Source organism: Aphanomyces astaci (genome assembly GCF_000520075.1).
Source record: "Aphanomyces astaci strain APO3 unplaced genomic scaffold supercont1.131, whole genome shotgun sequence".
In the NCBI taxonomy this organism is placed as follows: Eukaryota; Oomycota; class Saprolegniomycetes; order Saprolegniales; family Verrucalvaceae; genus Aphanomyces; species Aphanomyces astaci.
Window position 1 is genome coordinate 62,692 of NW_009798394.1, and position 9,739 is coordinate 72,430.

Consider the following 9,739-nt stretch of genomic DNA (forward strand, 5'->3'; position numbering starts at 1 on the left):
AACATTGAATCGAAAGACTTTACAGTGTTAAGGAAAGTGGAATGGAATCCGTCATTGAAGCAGGGATTGCACGTGTCGGAGGATCTTGACGCGGTGGAGTCGGATGGCCACGCCCACTTCGATGAGGTCATCGTCGGTGCTCACTGCGAGGAGGCCTCCGTCGATGCCCATGCTCCGCAGCTTCTCGGCGGCAGACTCGAGGCCGAGCGCTTTGATGAGGTCGTACACGTCTGCCTCGGTCATGCTGGAGAGTTGTTGCTTGGAAGAAGGTTGCAGGGACGCCAGCCGCTTGTCCCGCGCCAAGCGATCCGCTTCCACTGCGTCCTGCAGATCCTTGTCAATCAAAGCAGGTGCTTTGGGTTTCATCTTGGCCGTGTGCATCTTGAACGCTGCTTCCTGCCGCATGAGCTCGTTCCGCCGCTTAAACATGTCACCCATGAGTCCCTTGAGCTCGTTGTTCCATGCACCGTACTTGGTCTGTAGCGCCCTTGCCTTGCTCGGCGCCATCGTCGATGCATTATCCATCTTGTTCTGGACGATCTGCATCTGTTCCACGAGTTCCTTCCGTCGCCCTTCCATCGTCACGAGCACTTGCCGTGCATGGTCGAGATGGCGCTGCATGGTCGCGGATGTAGTGTCCAGAGTGCTCTCATCCCTGGTAACCGGTTTCTTCACTGATGTCGCCGCCAAAGGCGCGGCGGACGACGGCCGATCAACCACATGCACGTGCTGAAGCTCGGCAAAGAGCGATTGCATCGCAGCACAGAGGCGTTCTACCTCCACACCTGCACCTTTCCCCTGCTCGTCGTCCATCTTCTTCTCTGCCCGTCGAAGTCCTTCGAGGAGCGCCACGTCGTCTTCATGCAGCAGCGGGTCCGTCAGCGAGATCGGCGCCAGGAGCGGGTTGTTTGCTAATGGGACTGAAATGTCTTTCCACATTTCCCGCGCCTTTGAAATCCGGTTAAGTGCGATATTATGCTTTCCATATTCTCACCGTCATGAAGAAGGCCGTGTCCGTGCACATCTTGCGAAGGTAGTTGGTCTGTTTCCAGAGGAACACCGCGTCGGGGGTGCCGATGCCGACCTGCCACTTGCGGATCCCTTCCACGGCCGCGACGCTGGCCTTGCGGTACTGGCGCGTGAGGTTCTGGACGAGCTTCCACGGCCGGGCCTTCTTGGTCTGGATCGACGCAAACTCGTCCGCGAGCTGCTCCAGTGCTTCCAAGCATGCTTCTCGCTCGATGATCATGCGGATGGCGTGCATCTCCAAGGCTGTGTGTCGAGCGTCTGACGATCCATGGCTCGCATACACCATCACCGACTCCGCCATTCCCGTTAAGATGCTGATCGGACCATCCACGACATGTATATAAATAGACTACGACCGTCTCAATAATATTAATATCACATCCATCGCTCAGAGCCAACTGTCGTCATTCGATGAACGAGCGGCGGGAGCTTTCTCCGTCTTGGCTTGCTGGAGCTTGAGGAGGATGTCCCTTCGCTGCTTGAGGATCTGGGTGAGGTCGACGTCGGACTCCCTCCCGCCGTCCGAGAGCGTGGACAGGCGCAGGTTCCGCTGGCTGTAGCTGGCATTCGTTCGGCCGACGCCGATCATGGCTTCGGGTGCGATGGAGATGTTGGGGTTGGTCGGCAACTGCAGTTGCCACACGTTCAAGGTCGATATTCGCTTGTACTCCTTGATCGCCTTGACTTCGCCCGCTTCGGTGAACTCGTGCTGCTTCTGGCAGTTGATGCAGAACCCCACCTTGAACGGGTTCGCTTGGTAGTCCATGCATACTTCGTCGTCGTCCTCGGAAGGTTCGCCCCATCGCGCGTGGATAATCCCCGGCGAGTCGAAATCGTGGCCAAGGATCAAATCGATGTCGATGCTGATCTATAGATACATGACGACATGCAACGTGAGAAGAATGGTCGTACTTCGTCCGTGTCGCTGCGATAGTATTCAGTGTCGGGAGTCCGCGGAGCACCCTTTCTCCGGTCCAGCTCGTGCGGTGAGTCTTCCGCGATGGGAATGTCCGACTCTTGTCGTGGCATGAAGTTCAAGGAGAAGCGATGCGCTTTCTGCCGCATGCTGCTGCTGCTTCGTTCAAAGAAAGAATTGGACTTGCGTCTCTGGAACGACTCGGCCAGCTTGGACCGTCGTCGCTGTGGTTGATGTGATTGATCGGGAGCTGCGGCGCGCATCTACACATATCTCATCATTACCTCCAACGTCAAGGTTCTATGTTCGTACCGGTCTGGTGTCGGGACGCGCGACCCGTGCTTCCACCGCCTCCAAGTCTCGACCAGAGCAGTTCCCCATGAACCGAGGCAGAGTTATCAAAATGAACCCAGACTTATCCTTTACTTGGACGTACTGTACATGTTTCAAATTATTTAAAATAGATGCCCTCATATTTAAATATATGAATGTTTGTATACCAGTGCAACGCGACCATGGACACAATGACTGCCAGCTGGCAATTTTAATAAAATGCAATTTTTATACAGTCCGACAGTATTGAAATAAAAAAAAGTAGTTTTCTTTTCCACTGCACTGTATATGTGAACTCAAATTCCAACTTTTTTAATAGCGACGGCGTCGCCATAATGGATATATTTTATATTCTTTTTAGCCAATCAAAATGGATACGCTCTACAGTACCATCAAAAGTGTGTGTCAGGAAGAGAAAAGACATGCGGCACATGTGGGACGACGCAATGTGATGGCTGCGTGACTGTGCTCAAGAACCACCAGTGTCATGCCCACATGTCACGAACGAGATGGAAAGGATCTGTAACCGCTTCTTCATGATCGACCGGATGAGTTGACCGGACACGCACGCGCAAACGTCGCTGTGTAACCGATGAAGCGGCTGAGCAAGGCGGTGCAGGACCGCGTGGGTCGCAAGGGACCTCCTCTTCTCCAAGACGAGCATGTGCCAACTTCCAACGACAAGAGTGCGCATAGTAGTGTGCACGATCTCGAGCAAGGTTCACCCCGTCGTCATCTGTCGATAACATGTGGCGTTCTAGTGGAGCTGCAACTCGTCCAAGTGCTCAAGCAAAACGGCGTGGGTGAAATCTGCCGCACCATCAAAGCCGAGATCGACACGATCTGGGCCGTCCAGTCGGCGTTCAAGACCCTCGCCAGCGTCGGCCACTTTTACTTTTCCTGCGGCGAGACCGTGTTCTCGGTAAATGCGTCCCCTCCCTTCCTTCTCCACCATGGAACTAACTATTATCCTGCAGGTGAATCCCGCCGACGGTTTCTACGACAGCGACGGGCTCTTGCTGGCTCTGTTCGCGCTCAAGAAGTTTCCCCATCACCGAGAAGTGCTGTTTCCCATCTTGGACACGATTTCCATCTACGCGAAACTGGACGGTACAGTGTACCACATGTCCAGTTGACGTCCTTCCACTATATATATATATATATATATATGCATAGTCGAACGAGCGTTAACGTTTTGCGCTATCGATGGCGGCGTGGACTTGATCATGAACTGCGTCCGCAACCACTACGACAAGCCCAACTTGATCTGCATGGCCCACGATGCCCTCGGCAGTCTTATTCTCAACGGTATATTTTAAAACCCCGAAACCCCGAAACCTCTAACCCAGGCTGTTTATAGACGACATTCGACAGCACATTGCGTCGACGGGGTTAATGCACGAACTGGTGACGTTACTTGATCGGTTCAAGTCCAACGTGGATGTGTCTCGGGCGTTGCTGTACCCACTCAGTCACTTGGTCGTGCTACGTACGTAACATTTACCCTATATTTGGACGACTTTTGGGCTGATTTATATCGATCGATTCTTCTTTATATGGACTTTGTAAAATTGGTCACACTAATTATTTCATTCACACACTAATTCGATGTTGCAATATTGGTTTGATTGGATTGGGTACTTGATGCTGGGTTTTGATTGGTCGATAGATACATTCCCACACTAATTCGATGTTGCAATATTGGTTTGAAGAGTGGATGATTTGATTGGGTACTTGATGAGTATTCTGGGTTTTGATTGGTCGATAGATATATCGATTGTGTGTCGATTTGGTTGTTCTTCTGGTCATATTTGATAGAGCACCCAAACACTCGAACTTGGCAATATTAGGCGAGATGGCCCATACATTTGTCGACTTGAATGGGATTCCCACGGCATTGCACTGCTTGAAGCAGCACAAACACGACCAGCAAGCCGCGTGGTACGCCCTGGCCCTACTCAACGCCCTTACGACCAGTGACTCGTACCATATCCAGCTTATTGGGACCGTCTTTTCCCACAAAGGGGTGCCGTTGATTGCTCGGGCTATTGCCATGCACGTCCAAGTAGAGGAAATCGCATTGGAAGGGTTTCAGCTCCTTGAACGCATCGCAACAGTGTCACAGTTCTTTGCCGTGATCAACCGCAACCACGTACTTGAGTTGGCATATCATGCCTTGTCGTTGTACAAAGGTATAAATTTCGATATTGGAGCAATCGACTTGAATCGCAATATTTAATACTGTCAACTGTATACTATACAAATATTGCATATGAAACGAGGTTTGACTGGGACAAATGGGCCAAACATCCCTGATACCTACCATTGGTTGGGATCTAGGATTGAAGAAATTTCATTGGCTAGTCGATTGTCTGCGTTTTGGCTGCCACTGGACTACCCAGAATGGAATGCATCATATTATTGTGCTTTCAACTTCGTGTTGTGGTTTCTCTTTGGAATTTAAATCGATTTGACTGGCTACTTCAGTTGAGCTCAAAATTATTAACCAATCAAAACCTTCTCAATGAAATTCAACCAATCAGATCGATTGCGGATCGGTTTGGTTGGCGCGATTCGATTGCACCCCCTCCCCAAATTTGTATCAAATCGACAATATATTGTCCTTTTTTTAACCCAAAATTTGGACTTGAGAGTCGTTTCGCCAAATAGCTTTCGAATCTATTTGATCCTATTTAATCTTGTACACACTATACTACTATAAACGATTAGTATAAATATATATATGGATTTGCCCAATACGGAGGGGTCAAACGTTTGGATTGGCAGAAATAGATTCGACATGACGTGATTTCATTGGCTCAAGTGGTTCGTAAATCGATTCTCCAAAGACATTCTGCTGAGGACTCCAGTTTCGAATCGATTTAACAATATATATATATATTATATATAGGATTGGCTGCGTTTTCTCGCCAAAATATGATACTTTATTTTGGATGGGCTATCCTTTTTAGTCTATCTGGTGGACATTCGAGAGGTTTGATTGGTTATATATTTGATTTCGTGCTGTGGGTTTGGATAGGTCGATATATATCGATTGTATGGACAATATATATATATCTGTGGCAAATGCGCCACTAATAGATATATATATATCGGGTATAGGACCGCAATACACCCACACAAGGTTGGAAATCAAGAAACGGGTACTGACGTTTCAAACGTGTGCGATTCAGGACGGCCACGCGTATGCCATGCAAGAGCGATTAACAAAAGGCGACTGTATTCTGTACTCCATCTTCGTCGCGCTCACGGCGGTCGCGGCCGCCTTGTCCCCGTACGACCACTGCACGCACCATATGACGCAGGCCCTCACCGCGTCTTTGCGCCTTCCGGATACGTTTCCGGACACGGCCCACGTCTGGATGTACCTCGAATCGGCGTTCGTGTCGAGCTTGTTTCGTCCAGTTACGCCCGATTCTATGGCCACCCCCGCCATGATGGATGGGTCCAACGTCCTTCTCGGCAACGTTCTACTGCACCAGCGTCGACTCAGCGGTAATATTGGCGTTTTACCCAATATTTGGACTTTTGTGCTGAATGATTCGCCAAATCGATCGATTCTTGTTTGTAACCATCGTCCAGTAGTATCACACTAATTTCATTTCACACACTAATTTGATGTTGAAAGAGTGGATAATTTGATTGGCTATTTTTGAGTGTTCTGGGCTTTGATTGGTCGTCGATATATCGAATATTGTCTGCCTTCGATTTGGTCAGGCTGCTCATTCGATTGACCACCCAAACTCTCCAATTTCGAATCGACTTGACAATATATTATGTTGGACTGAATAATTATGTAAATATATATATGTAGTATTCGCCTCGCTGTATGTGAAAGTAATATTTGATTGGTCACTTGAAAGTGTAGTAATTTGTGGCTTTTGTGATTGGTCTATCGATTAGGTTCGGCTCATTCTATATGGTGAAAGTAGTGGTGGATTTGACAGAAGACAAGACCACGTCCGATATATTTGGCGTGTATATGGAAGAACGAGGATATCAAGCGACTCTGCCACCAGTTCAAGCTGCTCCAGGACTATGCCACTCTGCTAAATGTGTATTGGCCCAGCTCCGCCACTCGAAATGGCTAGACCTGTATACCCGGTCTGTGGTTATCGAATGGAATGTATACAATGCAGCCCTGGACATCCATATTGCAATGACGTTATCACTGGACTTTGCAGTCGGAGCGGCGATTCAAACGGATCTTCGAGCCACGCCCGCCTACTTTAACGTGTACCGCGGTGTGTTCTTAACGTCCGCTTTGTTTTACGTGGACATGGGTCTTGTCTTCTTTACCTTGTACAGCGTATGGCGTGCGGGAGGCAAACTCCACCGGTACGTGGTGGTGTTATTGAGACATTCAAAACAGACGTTATCGGTGTGTAGGTACCGCCAGTACTATTTCTTTGTTGGCGCCCATGTCATGGACGGTTTGATCGTTGTGCTATGGCTGGGTATCTGGTGCACTCGGCTGCATTATGTCACCACGGCGTCGTACTCGCTCATGGTTCAACTCGCCGGTCCGACTTATGTGTCGTTACGAGGTACTACTTACTACCTAGTAGTACTCAATCCCCGAAAGTACACCATTCAACAGTACTCAATTCAACAGTACTCAATTCAACACTACTCGATTCGAAAGTACTGAATTCAACAGTACTCAATTTAAAGTACTCAATCCGAAAGTACTCAATCCAAAAGTACTGACTGTGGTTCATCCAACAACAGATGTGACGAGTCTCGCCCAACAAGACCGCGTTCTGTTTGCATTCGTGTCCCTTGTGATGTGGCTCAACTGGACTCGGTACTTGTCCTCGCACCACCTTCGGTACCTCCTTTGTGTGCTCGAGGTACCTACTTGCCAAAACTAGTAGTACTACATAGTCATCTAAGCTCGTGCACTGCAGGCCACTTGGGGGTACATCGTCGGGTACATCCTCTTGATCGTTGTGTTGGTGATGGGAGTGACTCAGTACCTAATGCTGGCCTTTCCATGGAGTACCCAATCCACGTTTTTCGATCACTTTACCAAGGCTGTGAACGCCATGAGTACCCACGGGATGCCTCGTCCCGCGGAATCCACATGGTCCGGCTACGTGCTCTTCTTGGGATTCAACGTCCTCTTGCCGCTCTACTTGTTTGTACGTGTCCGACGTCCTTCGCTGTGATGTCATGGACGATGTAGTTCGCTCTTGCGCCGATGCTTCGCCTTGGCTTCAACCTGTGCCATCGCGAACCTCGTCCGAAGCGCGCCCCTGCGAAGCTTCCCTCGTCCCTTAAAGGACACAAGAAACCTCATCACCCGAACATGAAGATCGTGTTCGAAACCGCCAAGTTGGCCCTCAAGGGCATGCTGGAAGACCGGCAGTCTACCATTCGCAAACACTCGTTCAGTCCGTGGGAAAAGTCGGATGCGAGCCTCCTTGACGACATCACGGAAGCCAACTACGTCAGCCCGAGCGCTCCGTCCATCCTCCAGGAGCTCCAGCGAGGGGTGGTGCACTTGGCAGTGGAGGAGCAGCACCTCGACATGCTCGCCACGACGCTGTTCAACCGACTGCAGCAGTTGCATCTCCTCCTGTGCTCCAACTTCTCGCGCTCCATCAAGACACCTTTGCCCACTCCCGTATCCCTAGACAAGTCACGAAGGATGTCCAACCTGTCTTATGTGCAGCGCCGAGGGCAGTCCTCATGCACCAGCGACGGCAACGACGGCGGCCTCGACGACGTGCCCAATGTCGAAACTTGATCGTTCTCTTTTTATACAAACAGTAAGCTGAAATGTTGAGTAAAGTATGATGCGTTTAAACGTTTCTGGCCGTAACCAAAATGAAGTTTAAACACCATAAAGGCGTCGCGATATTGCGGCAAATTGTGTTTAAACAAAGATACGATAGAATCACATTATGTTAAATCAGTACGTTGAAGTGATATCGATGAAACAAGGACAGCAAACCCCAATGTTTTGTACGATTTAAGGCAATTTGAGGGACCACTATAGTGGCGCGTCATTTCATGGCATTCATAACGTATATCCATCGGACTGACATTATCCAATGATGGCCAGCCTGCCGCCGCTGGTGCCGCCGCCGCGGAAGCGCCATTACACAGAGATGCGCCAGCCTCCGTCCAGCATGCACGAGATCGCGTCCGTGTTCATGGCGGCGAAGCTAGAGCGGTCGAACGTCGTCGTCATGCCGGGAGATCGGGCGTCCGTCGAGTCCAAGCTCATGGCGGTGCTCATCGCCATGAAGCCCAATACCCCCATGCACAAGCGACTCCAACTCCCGTCCCTTGTCAAGAAACTGGAGCGCATGCTGCTCCGTGTGGCCAGCTCCAAAGAAGATTACATGGACCCGGCCACGATGCTGCCAAGGCTGCAAGCGGTGCACAGCTTTCGACAAGCCAAGAGACAGCGCACTGTGTATTAACGTACTATTTATACAAGTCCGCTCCAATCCAAACTTTAGGCTTTGCTTGGTATTTTCATGATTATTGTCTGCTACTTCGAGCCAACCAATCGAACTGAGACGAATATACTCAATAGAGAGATTTTGCAAACCATCCCTTCACTATCCCTGGTCCCTACACCCGAAGTAATCGTCATGGCCACCGCATCGAAACGGCGCTTCACCGAAGAAGAAGATGTCATGCTTCTTCGGGAAGTCAACGCTCGCATGCCATTTCGTGTCCGGCGTGGTGCTGTGATGGACGCATGGGCTGAAGTTGCTGCTGCACTGTTGTCCCACGAAGACTTCGACCGCCCTGGCTTTGACGCGAAACGGGCACACAATCGTTTCACTCTGCTCCTCGAAGGCCACCGCGGTGACAACCGCGAATCCATGCGAGCTTCTGGGGTTGACGAAGAGTACAGCGAGAAGATGCAGCTGTTGGACGAGCTGTTGTCGGCGTACGACGACAACAAGGCTGCAGAGCGTGGTCGTCTTGAAGAGGCGCAGCGAGAGGCCGACCGCATCGAATCTCTCGGCTAGACGGTTCGTGAGGAAGCACTGCAGTCACTGGGCAAAAGAAAATTAGCTCAAGACGGCGAAGGAAGCAGTGGCGGTGGGGGCGGCAAGTTGTTCAAGATTATGTCGATGATACAGGACGACAACAAGGCTGAGCTCGAATTTCGCAAATTGCAGTACGAAAAAGATCTGGAAGAGCGCCAAAAAGATCGCGATGTCTTTATTGAACAGTCACGCATGCAACATGAAGCAATGATGAGTATTCTAGCTGCTTTAAACAAAACAAAATAGTGACATTTATCTTTTTCTTGTTTTACACTAACGCAACTTCTAGCGTGTCTAAGTACTCTTCTAATGATGGTGGTTGCATGTCAAAGTAGTTAGAAATTTGATTTCCACCAAAATGACAGCAATGACAATTCGTCAGCAACATTGCAACACAAACAACCTTTGCCACAGGTGAAAGTCG

The 9,739-nt window shown here is 49.8% G+C and overlaps 5 protein-coding genes across 16 annotated transcripts; 3 read left to right on the plus strand and 2 right to left on the minus strand.

Annotated features, from left to right (window-relative positions):
* Positions 1 to 51: 51 nt before the first annotated feature.
* On the minus strand, positions 52 to 1,330 carry H257_18019 (hypothetical protein; the record flags this gene model as incomplete). The annotated part of the gene is made up of 2 exons (XM_009847016.1): positions 52 to 948; positions 995 to 1,330. 2 exons carry the CDS (start codon positions 1,328 to 1,330, stop codon positions 52 to 54), a joined length of 1,233 nt encoding a protein of 410 aa, XP_009845318.1.
* Positions 1,331 to 1,417: 87 nt separating this feature from the next.
* On the minus strand, positions 1,418 to 2,326 carry H257_18020 (hypothetical protein; the record flags this gene model as incomplete). Its single annotated transcript, XM_009847017.1, has 3 exons — positions 1,418 to 1,897; positions 1,942 to 2,208; positions 2,258 to 2,326. The coding sequence occupies 3 exons, from the start codon at positions 2,324 to 2,326 to the stop codon at positions 1,418 to 1,420; spliced, it is 816 nt and encodes a 271-aa protein (XP_009845319.1).
* Positions 2,327 to 2,692: 366 nt separating this feature from the next.
* H257_18021 (hypothetical protein) lies at positions 2,693 to 8,144 on the plus strand. 12 transcript variants are annotated; one of them, XM_009847019.1, is made up of 12 exons: positions 2,693 to 2,997; positions 3,040 to 3,200; positions 3,256 to 3,388; positions 3,455 to 3,586; positions 3,639 to 3,767; positions 4,129 to 4,470; positions 5,402 to 5,794; positions 6,232 to 6,637; positions 6,689 to 6,846; positions 7,031 to 7,152; positions 7,210 to 7,443; positions 7,488 to 8,144. In XM_009847019.1, exons 1-12 carry the CDS (start codon positions 2,871 to 2,873, stop codon positions 8,049 to 8,051), a joined length of 2,901 nt encoding a protein of 966 aa, XP_009845321.1. In that variant the 5' UTR covers positions 2,693 to 2,870; the 3' UTR covers positions 8,052 to 8,144. The 12 variants fall into 12 exon arrangements, with proteins under 12 accessions (XP_009845321.1, XP_009845322.1, XP_009845320.1 ...); XM_009847020.1 differs by having other exon boundaries at positions 2,693 to 2,992; XM_009847018.1 differs by having other exon boundaries at positions 2,693 to 3,200.
* Positions 8,145 to 8,361: 217 nt separating this feature from the next.
* On the plus strand, positions 8,362 to 8,733 carry H257_18022 (hypothetical protein; the record flags this gene model as incomplete). Its single annotated transcript, XM_009847030.1, has 1 exon — positions 8,362 to 8,733. The coding sequence occupies one exon, from the start codon at positions 8,362 to 8,364 to the stop codon at positions 8,731 to 8,733; it is 372 nt and encodes a 123-aa protein (XP_009845332.1).
* Positions 8,734 to 8,907: 174 nt separating this feature from the next.
* H257_18023 (hypothetical protein) lies at positions 8,908 to 9,294 on the plus strand (the record flags this gene model as incomplete). Its single annotated transcript, XM_009847031.1, has 1 exon — positions 8,908 to 9,294. One exon carries the CDS (start codon positions 8,908 to 8,910, stop codon positions 9,292 to 9,294), a length of 387 nt encoding a protein of 128 aa, XP_009845333.1.
* Between the last annotated feature and the right edge of the window lie 445 nt (positions 9,295 to 9,739).

Excerpts from the sequence above, each read along its gene's own strand:
- H257_18021 (XM_009847018.1), top strand. The coding sequence starts at position 2,871 with ATGAAGCGGCTGAGCAAGGCGGTGCAGGACCGCGTGGGTCGCAAGGGA. Across the intron at positions 3,201-3,255 it reads GCGGCGAGACCGTGTTCTCG|GTGAATCCCGCCGACGGTTT; the intron begins GTAAATGCGTCC and ends ATTATCCTGCAG. Across the intron at positions 7,153-7,209 it reads ACCTCCTTTGTGTGCTCGAG|GCCACTTGGGGGTACATCGT; the intron begins GTACCTACTTGC and ends CGTGCACTGCAG.